This window comes from Acyrthosiphon pisum, chromosome A2 (assembly GCF_005508785.2).
Source record: "Acyrthosiphon pisum isolate AL4f chromosome A2, pea_aphid_22Mar2018_4r6ur, whole genome shotgun sequence".
In the NCBI taxonomy this organism is placed as follows: Eukaryota; Metazoa; Arthropoda; class Insecta; order Hemiptera; family Aphididae; genus Acyrthosiphon; species Acyrthosiphon pisum.
This window is the reverse complement of record NC_042495.1, coordinates 43,907,610-43,925,475: the sequence shown is the minus strand read 5'-3', so window position 1 is coordinate 43,925,475 and position 17,866 is coordinate 43,907,610. Positions and strand designations below refer to the sequence as shown.

The window sequence follows — 17,866 nt, the reverse complement described above, 5'->3', positions numbered from 1 at the left end:
GCGATCCCATTTAGGTAAGTATGTGTATAATTTTTAGAATGTATTTTCCCATATTTTTCAAATATATTGATTATTTTAATGACTTCATGGTCATGTGTATTATAGTAATATACACATTTACATTGATTCGCTCGTCTACACAAAATGTGATGTTATTGTAAACAAAATATTTTATTACCCGTTCCACGTTCGGAATATTTATGCACCAATTATCCAAATTAGTGGAGTGTGCAGTACCTATACGTCTGTATACGAGATACCAATACGGCAATATACCAATATAGTGCAGCGTGGTGACTGGATGGTTATATTATATTTTCCCGATGTCTGTTTCCGTAATGTATTAATAATCCCCGCCACTAATAACACTTCCTTATTATAATTATTATTTTAAGAGACATTCGTAAACCATTTCTTCAATATTATAACGCTGTCAGCCTATCTATTTGTACGTAGCCCACCAACAGTGTTCCACCTAACTAGGTAGCTATTTGATTTGCTGTTAAAATTTTACTTTAAATCTTTATTCTTTCGTTGTTATCCTATTAACATCATGACAATTATTTTGATACTAAGTTTATTTTTAATTTTTATAATTTTAATTTTAATATTTACAACGTGTTTCTGTGCTCGGAAATCCAAGGAACATTACCGCTTGTGCGCAAAATTACCATCCATGCCACGAGGATATTTGACTGATTTAAAATTATCGCATAAGCTATCTACACTTAAGCCCAAAGGTCAGTAACTTAAAAAAATTATTTTAATGTTTTTTTTTAAAAATTTATTGCTGGTTTATCTTAAGAACTTATTTGGAATTATTTTGTATTAAAAACATTCCTATCGATAAATTAAAAGTAGTATAGGTATCAGTGGCGTAAGATTTTTCTTGGGAAAGTGTTTAATTTAATAAAAAAAAGATAATTTATGGATTTAAAATAATGTAATATTCCTTTTCTCATTAAACTTATAATACCACCGTACCTCTATTTATATTTTTAATCGTGATTTTTTTTTTAGATTCTGAGAGAAGCGATGAATGTATTGATTTTACAATGATTTGTGTTTTTTTGTATATCATCACCTTTTGGGGCAGTAAAAACTCTTTGATTTTCTTCAGCAGTATTTTTTCTAGAATAGGATAGTGAATCTAGTTGGTACTTTGAGGAGTTAATTATTTAGTAGGTAAAAATGTATAAAATCTTAAACTTTATAACTAGGGATTAAAAATGTAAAACAAGGATTCTCATAAATAGTTCATACTATCACCAAAAAATTAAAAAAGTATATAGGTATATACAGTTATTTTTTACATACCTACATTATAAGTTCAAATTTGGACGAAATTACATATTAAAACCAAGAATAGCAATTGTATTATATTATATTATATCATTATACATGAAAGTTGGAGTATATTATTATTTTTACTTTTATATACACATTGACATTTTCAAATGTAACATTTTTGGCAAAAATTAATTTAACCTACTGTAGTAGTCAGTAGATACTAATGCCTAATACTAAAATAAATTAATTTAATCACATTAATATCATAAAATATCTTTTGCAATATTATAGCATCTTCACTCAGAATCGTTTTTTTGTATACAATAATTTTATATCATTGAATTCTAATTGAATAGGTACCAACCATTACAATGACCCACTTGTAACCTACTATACAGCAGAGCGACACCCACTTACCCGCTTTTGTTAATTTTTTTTGTTTTTCTTCTTGGGAGGGCTTAAACACGTTATTTCCATTTTTTAACTTTATAAATATGTTGATACAGTTTATAAATATTGGGCTCAGACTATAATTGGTTAAAAAGTCATATAATTATATTAGTACCCATTATATAGCTAGTATAAACTGGGTAGTAGCCAGTAGGTTATACTCAAAGCATTAAAATATAATATATTTTAAATAAAATCATTTAACTGTGTGATAATTAGCTACAAATTACTTGACCCAAACCTTATAAATAGCCTGACGTATTGATTGCATTGTTTTATTATACGTATCCATATGTATTGGATAATGTGTTTCTAATGTGTAGCCGTGTAGGTACCTACCGGTACTTACTTGATTATATAGTTAATAAATAATAAATATTAATAACTGATTTCACATTTCGTTATTTCACTGTAAATGTATATTATTGTACACCTAATGCTATTTTAAACTTTAATATATTATCTTGTCAACTGAAAATTGCTGATAATATAAAGAAAATGTTGTCAACTTTCTCTGAACTTATCCATTATAAACTCAAATGTATATTAGGTATATTATTACAATGAGTAAAATAAATATTGTTAAGTCAATATTTGACAAACACACAATTACTTAACATCTTTAAACTCAATATAAATTTAATTCTCGCGGTTAATTATATAAAACAATATATTTCCTATATGTATAACGGTGTACATTATTTGTTAGTTCGTTGTCTTAGACACGTGATTGATCTCAGATAAGGATATATTTTTAGTAAAAAGCATCCCTGTATTATTATGATTTCATCAGCTTGTGCAAATATATATATTTTTAGATAATCTCAATTTATAATACATTTCACGTACATTATATTTAGGTATATACCTATATACCTACATTGAATGTTTAGGTGTTGAAAGATTAAATTATAGATGTGTAGAATATGATCAGATTCTTGGTGATAGATGATTAGATTTTGAGCGACGCAATGAATTTATTGTCTTACAATTATATGTTTATGCGTGTGTGTGAGTGTGTTTAAGAAACTACTTTTTGTAGCGTACAAATTTTTTAGCCTTTAAAATTGAGAGGGTATCTGACGGGTAAAAAAAATAATCATGTTGGTACTTATGGGTGTTTTTTTATTATATTTCAAAAATGAATAAATTTAGACAGCTATAATTTTCCCCAGATATTTACAAGATATCTAGACGTGGTACAATTTTCAAGATATTGTGGGTCTTTTTGAGGTATTTATCGACATTTTAAATTCTCTGAATTTTTAGTCTTGATATTTAATTTTTTTGTTGAATAAACGTTTATTTCTTATATTATATAGTCGAAGAATTTCAAAATGTTATACAAGGTTCCTCGTAATTTTTTTACAGTAATTCAAAATTATATTTAATTTAATTTAGTTATATGGCAGCTACAAAGTTATGGATATATTCCATTTTCTATAAGCCAAATATACAAAAGTTATTTGTTTAGTTTTTTTGGAAATATTCACCTTTAAGTTAAATAGTTGTCTCATCTACAACAATTCGCTTCAACTACTTTTATAGAAAAATTTAGTATTTTATAAAAATAAATTACAAATTACATAAAAATCCATAAATATTGAAAATAATAAAACATTTGAAAAAATAAAACAAAAAAAATATTGTATTTTTGAATTAAGTAAATATTTTTGCTTTATTTGAACTCTACTTTAAATGATTGATATTTTCTCGTCAACAAATATGATAAAATAAAATTTAATTTAAGAAATACATAATATTATTCATTATTAATATGCTAAAATATTTTTTAGAAAATACAATTTCCTGGATTGATTGAATTTATGTTTAAATATTTACCCGACTTAAAATATTATATCACTAGACAGTGCACTGCATGGGAGGAACTAGGGCTTAGCACTCCCAATATAAAAATTAACACTCCTAAATTTTCTGTACCAGTTTCTTACAATATTAGTAATAGCAAAATTACTGATTTTATAAAATATTATTATTTTTTACTGGTAAAAATGATAAATTATCAAAATTGAAAATGTATTGTTTTTTTAAGCTTTTTAATTTTTAATCGTCAATGGAAACGTCAAATGCGTTTATGAAATTTGGCTTATCATTGTAGGTCGTAACTCGTAACACAAAATACGTAGAATCAGTACGTTTTTTTAAAAAATATTTTTACTAAATTATTGACTAACAATCGTCGGTAAGGAGAACACCATACCCACATAAGCTGTCTCCGTCTTACAAATTGTTCGTTCACAATAATGCATTTTACTCTGTAAATTCTAAAATTATAGTGAATTGACCTGTTATAAAATGTAAAGGTAAGATTATTATTTGGAGCATCTTGGAGGCTTTTATTGATATTTTATTAAGAGCAAGCTATGACCTTTTTGAAATTTTTATATTTCATAATAATCTTAATTTACTTAAAATTTAAAAATAATAATATCAATAAAATCCTACGAGATACCCTAGATAATATTCTTATCTTTAAATTGTATAAGGTAAATCACTATAATTTTAGAAATTACAGTGAGTAAAATGTGTTATTGTGAACTTACAATTTGCCATACGTTGTACGCTTGTAAGTCCCCTTAATATTATATTGTTATAGATTATGAATTTAAAAATTATATGTAGGTATACGTATTATAAACAATATTGCCATCTTGGTACGCAATAATACGTGTCCACCATGCATCACTGTTGTATACTTGTATTGTATTTTGTACTTCTTAGTTAGTCAGTACCTACTTGATAATATTGTTATTTTACATTGGGCTGCTATAGATAAATATCTAATAAATATCTGACCTTCGATCATAAAACATAACCGTAAGTTTAAAATAAATAACAAATAAAATGAAATAAAATAGAAACTTGACTCCAAACAACTTGCAGAATCGTTTTTCTTGTGCCTATTGGCTAAAATAATTATTTAGGTATTGAATTTGAATTTAAGACATCAGTAAACCATTATACGCTCGAAATGCACTCTTCAGCAGAACAAGTTTTTTTAGTATGATTGATAAGTTTATGCAGGTGATTTACCAAGTGCAGCTTATAGAAATACTTAACATTTATTATTTTATCGATTTGTATACCCACTTAAGCACTTATATTAATGTATCTTTCCAGTACTAGTGTACTACCTATAAGTTAACTTTTCGTAGACCAATTATATTGCGGGTCTTGGTCAAAATTTGAATTTATTTATCTTAATGTCAGTTATTTAGTGAGACAAAACTCTGTCCAGTTCATTATTCATTTTTCTATAATATATCCATATGTATACAGTTAAAATTTAATATGGATTCAATTTATTAATAATTTATGTAAGCATTTTTGTTCCTACATGATAATTGATAAATTTTATAATATATGTGAAGACTGAAGTGTTTATTGTACTATAGTTTTAGCGCTTTTAGTTGGTCATTAGATGTTACCACTTACCTGAGTAGTACCTTGTACAATATTGTACTTATGTATTTAGTATATTATACATAATATTATACAGCGTATACCTAACGGCGATTATAGTGTTGGTACTATGTACCTACAAAATATTATTACTTATACCATTATAGGTACAACTTTATTGCTTTAAAAGCAGTTACTTATATTCTGATTCAATGTGATTGCATTACAGTCTTATTGTAGACTTTTTTTACAAATGATTGATGAGAGCAGAAGATTTTGATTAAATATTACACATAAGTGTTAAAAACTAAGCGATATTAATAAGTAACTTTCTCATTAAACCTATACTCATTTCACCAACCTAAAACCTTCAATCGTATAATAATCCTTTTAATATGCATGTAACTATTTATTTTATTCTAATATTATGATCTTTTGATTCTGAGAGAATTGATTACCACCTGTCGCCTGATGTTTGGCTTAAAATAATATTTGATTTTATGTTCTGAGTTAAAAAGATTGAAAGTTAAAAACAATAGTTTCCCCAAAGATTTGTGTACATTAGATAGCTTAAAAATTTCAAAAGTACATATTAAACACAATTATTTTTATAGACATTTGAAGTTCAAACTTTGACGAAATCAGATATTTACAAAAAATAACAATTTTTTTGTATAATCATTTTAGTTATTTTGTTGGAATATAAAAATATTAATCGTATCCGTATGGACTGATTGAAACTTATCGTCATTATCAAAATATTATGTCACATGTTACACCACGAACCTATTCGAATACTATTCTACGGTATGTTGGTACTTACTTACCTATAAGTTTTATACTATTGTATTAAAAAATGGTTCAACCTATTAAAATATATGGTGGTGGATGTAAATAATTTTGGGTAGAAAATGTTTATGATTGGTTTATTTGGCTCACCGCGATAGTTCCAATCATGGATACATATTAAGAAAAAAACACACGTCGTTGTGAAGCCATAACATTCTTAGCTTTGCGCCCAGAATCTAAAACTACTGATGTAACGTGAGGGTCCACGGGTTATTTTAAGTTAATAGTTTTGGTAAGGGATGTAGAACCCAAGAATTTTAACTCTGGCAATTATTTTCGTAATCTTAGAACATTTTATAAATAATATGCATACATCATGGAGTCAGTATTAACTCAAAGATCACGTTTGCTTCTACCGCCAAATATAGAAAAGGTTAAGAGGGCGCAACACACTCATTTGTTGTCTCCGCCTTACTTAAGTGCGTAGCATAGCAAATGTATCTACGCTCAGTGGTTCCAGTTTATACACTAGATTATAAACTATAGGTTCGTCAGTTTTAAAACTAAAAGTGTATCGATCTATTATGAAACTTAATGGTAAGAACATTATCTATATTATGTTTGTATAAAGGGTATTTACTATAATTCAGTTTATAAATGAGTTATGAATATTTTTAATTTTCACTTTATTATACACCCAAAACTTGGTAAGAAATTGAACTATTGTAAAATTTGGATTTATTTTACTGGTATTTAAATGTATTAATATAATGTTTTATTTTTTGAGATATAGATACTACTTACATTAATTATTATAACTTAAAAAGGTGCTTATTAATACTTAAAATTTTATTTTATTATGGTAGGTATTACTATTTATTATATTTTCAGAGGTACCTTAAAAAATACCTTTTTAAAATATCAACCATAGGTTTATCATATATTCATATTATTTTAATATTGTTATCTCGATTGTTATTAACATTTAGGTAGGTATGTAAATAAATAATAATAATTTGCAACGAAAATCAATGCGATCATACAAGAATAATAATTTCATATTGACCTTGCGTACCCACTTGAATATCATTTAAAATTTAATATTTTTGTTTTGTATAAATGATGTTATAATTTATTAGTAACGTTTAATGATTACAGTCACATATTTTGAGTTTTTTTTATACTTCCTGTAAATAGTAAATTATAAGTTGTAACAATAGCTAGTTTGATTATTATATTAATACACCTTTACACTTGTACCTACCTATTATAAGTGCAAATAAGTAGCAAGAATAGACATAAAAAAAATTTCCAGTTATGAATTGATAGAACACAATATCAGCTTAAAGTACCTTTGGTTGTATATGAATAGATTCTATCTACGACGGTGGTCTAAAAAAAATGTTTTAATTTGACTTATGTGAATCTAAAAAGCAAGTAGATACTAGTACTACTTTACTGGATTAAATATTATATTCATCTGCTTAATATTTTACAAAAATGTTGGTTGTTATTTGGAAAAAAGTAGTTAGTATCCCTGCAGGTATATTCCTTATATGGTGCAAAAATCTAAGTATTTGAAAACATAAGTATCCTTATATATACTTAAAAAATTTAAAATTTAAACGAATTCATTTTTAAAAGAATATATTATGGTAATAAGCATCCTTGGTGAATCACCCTGCAGTAGATATATGTACCTACTGTTTTTAATTGTTATCCTTTATATTATATCTTTTTGAATTCTGAAATTTGAAGTCTGAAAGTTTGCACAAATTAATGTATATTTTTTTTCTGGATGTTATCAAATTTCTCTTTTACCAGCTAATTTAACAAATTAATAAACATTAATAAACTAATTTATGCTTTTATTTTATTCCATTTCGATATAAATTATTTTGATTTCGGATATTTTTGATATCGGACAAATTTAGTGTTTTACCAGTTACAACTTACAACGGAAATTTGTAATTTTGGACAATTACCCACTACCGTATTAACTAACGTAATTGAGCTTGGTCGCACGGATTATTTTCGTTCTCTAAATGGTTTTAATAAATATTTTTATGAAAAGAAAATGAAATGCTTACAATTATTTATGGTTGTCTGGATCATAGAAACTAAAGAAAATGACTAAAGAAAATGTAATACAATGTAGCTCCTTATAAATTGTTGGTATGTCCGAATTGAATCCGAATTTTCATTTTAATTTGTAATAGTTGTAGAAAAATAGCAAATATTGTACATAATTCAAATTAGTAGGTATGTTTTCTTCTTTTATTTAAAAAAAACCGATTATTCTACAGGGCGTGAGAGTTTTTCCTGTACGACATGTTTTTGTACTAAAAACGTACTAGCTCATAATATTGACATTGTTGATATATTATGTAATAATAGTAACTATTTATAGACTATTTATAATTGTAAACTTACCATTGTAGTCTTGAGGCCATGAGTCCCTTTACCCCCCCCCCCTTCTCCTCTGAATCCGGGTTTGAGAAATATAGCATGAGTATAATTTTTAGTTTCCTAAATATTTTATATTGGTTATCAAGCGATCAGAACATTTTTTTTCACATGAATCTAGAAAAATATGTTGGGCATTTTTAAAAATTCCTTATCACAAGCTCTGGGACATAAGATCGGGCGTAGACCAATGTATTGAAAAATACTGCCATGACCCTCTGCAATCTGCAACCTCTTTCGCACAGCAACCGCACTGCTTTGGTGTGCACCGGCTTAATAGTGAAGGTTATCAAGGTTTTATTATTTTACAGGTCCTCTAGTATTTGTTGTAAATACTATACCCCTATTTTATTTTATTTTATTTATATTCACACATTATATTTTGTTTCATTTTTATAAGCTATGTACCAACCTACGAACGTATAACGGTAAACTGTGTCGTAAGGCAACTCACAAAGTGAGTAGTCCACTGTATTTAAATATAATATATAATATATATATTTATATCATTGTATATTATAAAGTGCAACATTGTAATTTTCCTTTATAGAGATAATTTTGTTAACAGATAACGTGCACTTATACTTTTTAATATATAAGATTATGTTCTTCAATAAAAATGTAAGAAATATATAATCAAAATAATGTGACATTTTAAAAACAATACTTTTTATCCTTTTACATCCTAACTAAATTTTACAAGATACAACATATATTTATAAAGTTGTTGAAGATGTCTAGTGGCTAGATATAAAATAATATAGATAATATTAGGATTGGAAGTTAGGGTTATAACCATAGAAAAGAGATTAAACTTATAACTTATAACTTATAACTTATAATTGATGGTAAAAAATAATTGGTTTTGCTGGTTAAACCTACATAAATAGGAAAATACATTTATGATAATTGAGGATCTATTATATGCCAACTATTTTGACCTTATCATTATTATTATGGCCTACATTATTTTACCTAAATGACATCCAGTGGCGGATTTAAATATGTTTCACCCCTAGGCATGTAAGATATTTTGCCCAATATGCTCCAACTTTTTTCTATACCTATCAGATTTATCGCATGTTAAGAAAGGTAATAATTGTATAATTAACAATATCACATGGTTTAATGGTTACAATTTACAAAACAATTTCTTTATTAGGTACTTAATCAATTAAAAAATATGTTCCTCATTAAATATGTAATAGCCAGTATGATATATAAATATATTAAAACATGCTCGTAGTAGAAACATTAAACCGTAAATCTTAAAGAAGCTTGTATCTTGGTTTATTCCCCACAAAACTATCAGCAACTTCCTCAAAATGTAAAGAATTTATTAATTCATTTTTAATTGATAAAACTGCCAACGAATTTGATATTTTTTGTTTCATTTGAAGCCTTAATTAGCTTATAAAAAATGAAATTGGTGTCACAAGAAATTTTTGATGATAGCATTTTACGTTTAGGCTTAGGGGCGCCCCTAATAAATAAATGTTTCACCCTATGATACTACATTACTGCCTAAGATACCTGACTAATAAATATACCCTTGAATAACATTATTGTGTTTTTATATTTATATACAGGATTTTATTTTATTTTCAGATGTTTTGCCGTTTCTTAGTAGTATTTTAAAGCAACATGGATCATTGGTTCATATTCATTTATTGGGTCATTCATACGTATTGTTAAACGATCCAAACGATATAAAAGTACCTATTTTACATTTATTAGCATTTAAGAATTTTATCATTATTATTAAATTATTAGGTATTATATTCTTAGATATTTTATTTTATTATAGATAAACGTAGGTAACCCATAAATATCATAATTATATAACATAAATATCAAAATGTGTCAGGTGTAACTTAAAATTCTAAGACTTAGCTTATTAATCTAGTATAATTTATACAATATGAATCAAATAATGAGGTACCTACCTCCATAAATATTTTCAGGTTTTATTATCCAGTCCACAACATATAAACAAAGGACCAGAATATGGATTGCTTAAGCCTTGGTTGAATAAAGGTCTTCTAACAAGTGGAAGTAATTAAAACAGAAAATCTTAATACTCATAGCACTTGTACCTATATATCTTGCTTATCCACCTACATTAATTGATATATATTTTTTCTATGTAATATGCATATAAAATAGGTCAAAAATGGCAAATGAGAAGGAAACTACTAACATATACATTTCACTTTAAAATACTGGAAACGTACATTTCTTCGTTTAATAAACATGCTCAATGTTTAACAAAAAAACTTGAAAATATGGCAAGTAATAATCAACGTGTGTCTATTTATACTCATATGACACTTTGTGCATTAGACCTTGTTTGCGGTGAGTTAATTGTTCATATTATTACCTATTTATACTACTTTTCAAAAGAGAAGATACCGGTCGGCGACCAATTTATGTCAGGCGGCGCGCATTCCCACCAATTTCCCATTGTTAGCGTGATCACATGATTTTCGACGCACCAATCAAATCATTGGACATGCGCGAAACCGGTATATTATCTTTTGAAAAGGAGTATATATACTGTATAAAATAAACATCACATATTTATTTTTATAATATTAGTGTTGATTATAATATACCATTTAAATATTATGTTATAGACACAATAATGGGAACTGAATTGCGATCTCAAGAGGGTAAATCTCTAGAATACGTTGAAGCAATAAATACGTATGTATGGTTTTTTAAGTTGTAAATGAAAAAATGTTGTTGGTAGTGTTGGTACCTACTACAGACCTGCAAGGGCAATACATTTTTGGTAAACGGACACTTTGTACTATCTATATTGTTTGAGTTGCATACCGCGGACATTTTGTACGGTGAAAATAAATTGATAAAAATCGATCGCGGAAACTTTGTACATTATAAATAAACCAGGAGATATATTTTTATATTAATTTGTCCTCATGGGCCATGGCTAATGATTTAATTAATACCATTTTGAATACGATGGAATTATTAACTATACCTACTGATACGAAAAAAATGTGTACATTTTTTATTATTATATTAAATTATAAACTTAAGGAAGTTGTAACATTTTTAAGTTTTTTAATATAATATTTCAATTTTCAGTTTGTTTTTAGTTTTTGAACATTTATTTCTTACCGTATAGATAAATTAAAAAAGGGGTGGGGGGAGTCTAGGCGTATTAGTGCCATTTTTTTTCAGTGTCTCCCCTAACTGCTCTAATCAGTGCCGTAATTAGCGGGGGTGCTGGGGGTGCACCGCACCCCTAAAAGAGCTCCATCATCATATTTAGGGGACCCTTTTCAGACAAAGGGTTTTAAATTTTAAACTAATATGAACTTTTTTTCCAATATACAACACATGATAAAAATTTAAATTTTTCGATACCTGCAACACGCGTCCAACATCTAATATATTATGTTATTATAGTATTGTCAGTATTGATTATACTTAAGAAGATAACATTTTATACAACATTTTATTCTATAGCTACATTTTTAACTATAACTTGGCCTCACAAATAAAACTTTATTGATATTCATAGAATAAAACTAAAAAAATTGAAATTGAAATTATCCATAAACAGCTAAAACGAGCCAAAGTATAGGAATAAATATTGATAAAATTGTTTTAGTGAAATTTTCATGTATCTACAGTTATCTTTGAATTACAAAAAAGTCTTAGATTTAAAAAGACAATTTTTTTTTATTTTTAACACAAATTTATTTAAACATTTTCATGCATTTTACGCATGTTGTCAATATTTTAACTTTAAAAGTTTATAAAAAAAATTATGAATATAGATTTTTAATATTTTTCATCTATCTTTGAAACAATATATTAGGAGCTGTGCCATAGGCATGCGCAGGATTTTGTGTTGGGTGCAGCATACATTTTGAACCGGCCCTAAAGAACAATAAACAACCCACTTATTTTCTTTATATGACCCCCCCTCCTTAATTCTGTTTAGCCCCACTGTGTAAAAATGTAATATTTTATACGTTCGTATAATCACTTGCGTACCCAAATCATTATTATAGGGTATAGCACCCTACATAGTAAACATTTTTAAAATTTTACTTGGTATGCACTATATAGGTATAGACATTATTTGAAGAGCCAAAATAAAAATGTTTAGCTTCCTGTGATGGAAAACCATGTGCCTTTATTATTTTCTGGGTTTTTTTGTTACCAGGGAGTTGTAAGCCCACCCTTAATTGCAGTTTTGGTGCTATGCAATTTTGTAAGACAAAGGTTTAAAATAGGGGGTCTATGACTCACACCTGGGCCCTTTTATCTCTAGTTGCGACACTGGCTCTAATACAATTTTATTGTTTCTCTATTATAATTTATAATTGTTTATTGTGCGTACGTTAAAAATGGACGAAGCCTGTAAATAGCACGAAAATTATTATCATAACTATTATTAATATTAGGTATTATTATTTATGTCTCTTCACTACATGTGTTTTATAATAACAAATTATGTGATATGTATAAATTTTTTCCTACATCAAATAGTACAAACTGTCCACGGTTTTAATTATTTCTAGGTGACCGTACAAAGTGTCCTCAACCTAATTTTTGGCCTGGTCCGGTCCATCAATTTTACCCTCAAGCTCAGCCCGGCCTGGTCCAAAAAATACTGTGAAAAAAAGCCCAGGCCCGGTCCAAAACATTTTGTGAAAAAAAAGCCCAGGCCCAGCACGAAAATAATTCTAAGCTCATAAAAAGTTCAAACCAACCCAAAATTTTTTTTCTTAAGCCCAGCCCGGCTCGGTCCAAAACACTGATAAAAACCGGCATATTTTATTTTAAGGCTTGTGCATAACATTTTGCAAAAAAAAGCCCAGTCGTCTTGTTTTTTTTTTAGAACTCGTTTAAAAATTGTGTAAACAATTTCACATGCCATATTTTAATGATAACAGTGATAACTGGCGTTGATGTATTACATTTATCCACGGTCTTAGATTATCTGTAGTTTGATGAAAACTAGCTAGAATGCTAGATCTAACAGAAAATACTTTTAAATTTTAATGTTATTGTTTTATTTTGTATTGACATATTATTATTTATTATGGTATATAAATAGCTTTACTATACCCACAACCCACTAATCAAGATATATATAGGTATATTCATTATGATTGTATCTATTTGTAGTTTATACCAACGTCAGTTCTATCATTATTATTTATTATTTTAAATTATGATTATTAATTATTGTCGAAGAAAAATCCTTAAAGAGCCCGGTCCAATCCTTGATTTATTATTCGAAGTCCAGGCCGGCCCAGCCCAAAATATTTTATAAAAAATTTCCGGTCAAACCCTTTATTTTATTTTAAAGGCCCGGCCCGGTACAATGTCACTACGGTTACAACCTAACCTAACCGGCCTGACCCTTGCAGGTCTTTAGTACCTACTCAACATATTTTATCTATTTCAGAGTAACTGATATTACGATTAAACGAATTTTCAAATTTTGGCTTTGGAATGGAAGTATTTTTAATCTGAGTCAAATTGGAAGGGATTTTAATAAATCTCTCAAAATTTTACATACATTTACTGAAAACGTAAGTAAAAATTAAAAATAATGTGTTATAAATTATATGTAATGAATAAATTAAATAATAATTGTTAGTAATAAATTATGTTTTTATATACCTACCTACATATTTTTAATTTTAGGTGATTAAAGAAAAGCGAGCTAAACTTGAATCCGTCAATTGTTTAGAAACTGAAGAATTAAGTTTTGGTAATTTACTAATATATAATTTATAAGATACCTAGCTTATAAAATATAATACTAAAAACCTTACAAATTAATATAATAATATACCTACCGACCATCAACAGTCAGTATAGTGGCGGCGTAAATAGATATTTTATGAAGGGACAGCTTCATGTAAAAGTGAGGGTGGGTATTTTAATGATAGGAACCTACTGGATGAACTTTTATAAATTGGATTTGGTGGTGGGGATGGTGTGGGGGTTAGCCATCCACATCAACACGGGAAAAATTGATGAGTGGGTACTATTTTAAATAGTCGCTTCATAGAAAAAAAGTTCACGTTGCTACTGCTCAGTCACCAGATGGCAGATATTAAGTATAAACTAAATACAAATAAAGTAATAATATAGGTATAATAAAGATTAGTAAAGTGCATTATTAGTTAGGTACCTACGTTAGAATTATAATATACAATAATGATTCTGAGTATAGTGGCGTATTTGAGGGGGACTAGGGAGCGATGAAAGGATCCCTTTTTGGAGTTTAGTTTTGTTTTTTTTTTGTAGGTATTTATAATTAAATTATCAATATCTGTAACAATAAAACTGACAAATATGCACAAATATAAAATCAAAAAGGGGAAAGTAGGGAACGGCTCTGCTGTACAGAAGATGTCAAGTGATTAATTGAGTCATTGTTATGTGTGTCAAATTTTATTTTGCTCATAAAAAACGTCTCTTCCTGATTTATTTATTAACAACCAATAGGTATGTTGGATTAGTAACACCGATTTGAACGTTCAAACGTCTAATAGCAGCTTTGGCGTGGTTATTTGTACAGTTTTGATTTGTTAACAACCTTTTCTGGAGGAGATTGTGGTGATTGACGACCCACTTAACTTCGATTTTTCTTCCTATATTATATTCATCGAACGATTCAAGTACTTAACGGAACAATTTTGTTGCAACTTTGCGCAGTGTCTCTTTTTTTCTAGAATTTTAAGTAAATCAATTTTCTAAATAAATATTAGTTATTATTAGTTAGGTCACTTAAAAAAAAAAAATAGTTGCTACCCAATTGTACAATTTTTTTCTGATAACCGAGTCTGTCCTAATTTTTTTTACTCTGGACACGCTTCTGTGTAAAATACAGTGTATTATTAATCGCAAAATAAATTACTTTAATAGGTAGCAGTAATATTATAGAATATACTTAGTTATATATAGGCTAACAGAACGTCTTCGCTCAGAATCGGAGCAGAATGGTACCTACTCACTTGTACACCTTTTAATTTTTACAACAGAAATTTAAAATTATAATATGCAAAGCCTGATGAGTTTATACCTTTAGTTTTTTCACACCTTAAAATGGTTCTAGGGAGTAGGGACGCTCTAGCAATTGGTACCTAGCTACACTAGTGGAAGAGATAACAGTCAACTGAGAAATAGATTGATACCCAAAATAAGACACACGAGTGTGAATTATGGGTTTTATTTTTAAATAGGTAGGTACTACTTATAACTAAATAGTTTTAATGTTATATGTTATAATAAGTTATAGGTAAGTGTAAAGCAAAGAATACATTTATTTTTTAATAGTTTCATTACAAATACAGCAAAAAAGTTAATTAATTCGATTTTAGGTCCCTATTAATATTAAAAATAATACCTATTCAAGTCAAAAGTCAGAAGTAAAATATAATTTAATATCCGAGGGTTGATTTACAGGGAAAAAACGAGTAGAATCATTTCTTGATCTTCTAATTGGAATATCGAAACAAAATCCAGAAAAAATGACAGATATGGATATTAGAGAAGAAGTAGACACTTTCTTATTTGAGGGACATGACACATCGTCAACGGCTATGACAATGGCTTTCATACAATTGGGATTGAATCAAGATATCCAAGTAAATTAGTCAATACTCTACAAACCTAGCTTAATGTATTCTTAATAATATTATGTGAAATTAATCTTTACCAACTGTAGAACTCTGTAAGAGAAGAATTATATTCAATATTTGGAGATAGTGATAGAGAAGCTACTATGGCAGATCTTAAATCTATGACATATTTAGATCGAGTAATAAAGGAAACTATAAGACTATACCCAAGTGTTCCTAGTGTTACCAGAATGCTTAGACAACATCTTCACATAAGTAAGTTGTATGATGTAAATTGTAACTAGTGATGATCAAAACAAGACCAAGACATTCAAAATCTTGGTCTTGGTCTTGGTCTTGCAAAAGACTCTTGCAAGGCTCTTGCTATTTTCACAGAATATATAAAAAAAACTAAATACATGTTATAGCTGTGTGTAGGTTTTTTGCTATGATCTCTAAGATGAAACTTAGTCCAATATATTACATAGTATATTCATAAATCAAACATTAACATAAAACAAGTCAAACAATTTAATTTTTATTACACTCGTTTAAAACTTGCTATAGTTACTGTATAAGACACTAGTTTAAGAACACAATGTACAGTACAGAAAAATCACACAAGCTACGAATAAAAATAAAAACGCACTTCCTATTAAAATGATACCTACCGTAGTCCGTAATGACTTTCAGCAATTATTAGTACCTATAATCGATTCAAAGTAAAGGTGTGTTATGGACATACATTATTCAGTATTCTATTAGCAAGACAACTTTCGACGTTTTTATCGATTTTGGGAAAATAAAATAATTAATTGCAAAACTGCAAGAGCCTTGCAGTGATGGTCTTGTTTTGGTCTTGGTCTTGCTCTTGCTAGACGATTACCATCTTGGTCTTGGTCTTGCAGCAAGAGTCTTGCGAGACCACAAGACCAAGACCAATTTTGATCATCACTAAAATATATACTAATTTAAAATTGTAATGTTACATTCAACAAGGAAGGTATAATTAGACATTTAAACAACATTATTGTACCAGTTAAGAGTGAAAAAATATTATAAATAAAATAGTAAATCTTTCAAAATACCTACATGTGTGACGAAAAATGAATAATTTGTTAAATAAAAATAAAAATTTGCCGCCCCTCTAAATCTTTAAAAATTTGCCGCTCTGGGCAATGGGACCCATAGCCCCTACTTAAATACGCCCCTGCCAACTAGACACAAATTTGTTTCATGTTACGACAAATTCCAATCTGTAACTTTATGTTGCACATTTTTGCATATTTTGCCATTTTTAAGATATATTTATTTATTTATTTTTGGTCTTTTTTTGCATATTTTTTCAATAATGTTTATTATCAGGACGACAGTCGACAATCCATAGCTGCACCCACACAATGCGTGCATACAACGTAGTATTATATACATAAGAAGAATTTACAAATTGATTAACAAATAAATTAAGTTCATCAAGCAATCAATGTAATTACTAATTACTATATTTCTACTCAATAAAAATAAAAGGTGAAACTATCTTAAGATATAAAATATTTTTTATTCATTTGGGAATACTATGAAATATACTTAAATGAGGTGATTTTATTTTATTAATATTTACTAACTAAACATTTAAAAAAAAATTAACTATATATTTTTAGAGCATATTTTAGGTTTTTTAAGTGCATGCGTGTCATACGTGTTTGCATATCTAGTGAGGCTATAACTCTGCCCTTTACCTAGTTACTACTAATTAACTATACCCTTCTGAAATTAGATAAGTAATAAAATTCTCAGAAAACTTTCATGCTTTAGAATATGAAAATTGA

At 27.9% G+C, this 17,866-nt stretch overlaps 1 protein-coding gene across 3 annotated transcripts in view; it reads left to right on the top strand.

Moving 5' to 3' along the window:
• Window positions 1-295: 295 nt before the first annotated feature.
• LOC100159506 (cytochrome P450 4C1) overlaps window positions 296-17,866 on the top strand; it is a 28,465-nt gene continuing 10,894 nt past the window's right edge. The window contains exons 1-10 of one of the 3 annotated variants that reach the window (XM_029489629.1): window positions 301-483; window positions 644-740; window positions 10,027-10,133; window positions 10,383-10,473; window positions 10,585-10,773; window positions 11,055-11,124; window positions 13,871-13,997; window positions 14,113-14,179; window positions 15,883-16,064; window positions 16,145-16,313. In XM_029489629.1, the coding sequence (XP_029345489.1) occupies window positions 677-740; window positions 10,027-10,133; window positions 10,383-10,473; window positions 10,585-10,773; window positions 11,055-11,124; window positions 13,871-13,997; window positions 14,113-14,179; window positions 15,883-16,064; window positions 16,145-16,313 (1,066 nt within the window). In that variant the 5' untranslated portion in view covers window positions 301-483; window positions 644-676. Of the gene's footprint in view, window positions 741-10,026; window positions 10,134-10,382; window positions 10,474-10,584; window positions 10,774-11,054; window positions 11,125-13,870; window positions 13,998-14,112; window positions 14,180-15,882; window positions 16,065-16,144; window positions 16,314-17,866 lie in introns of all 3 variants that reach the window. The other 2 variants (XM_029489628.1, XM_029489627.1) reach the window with 2 other exon arrangements.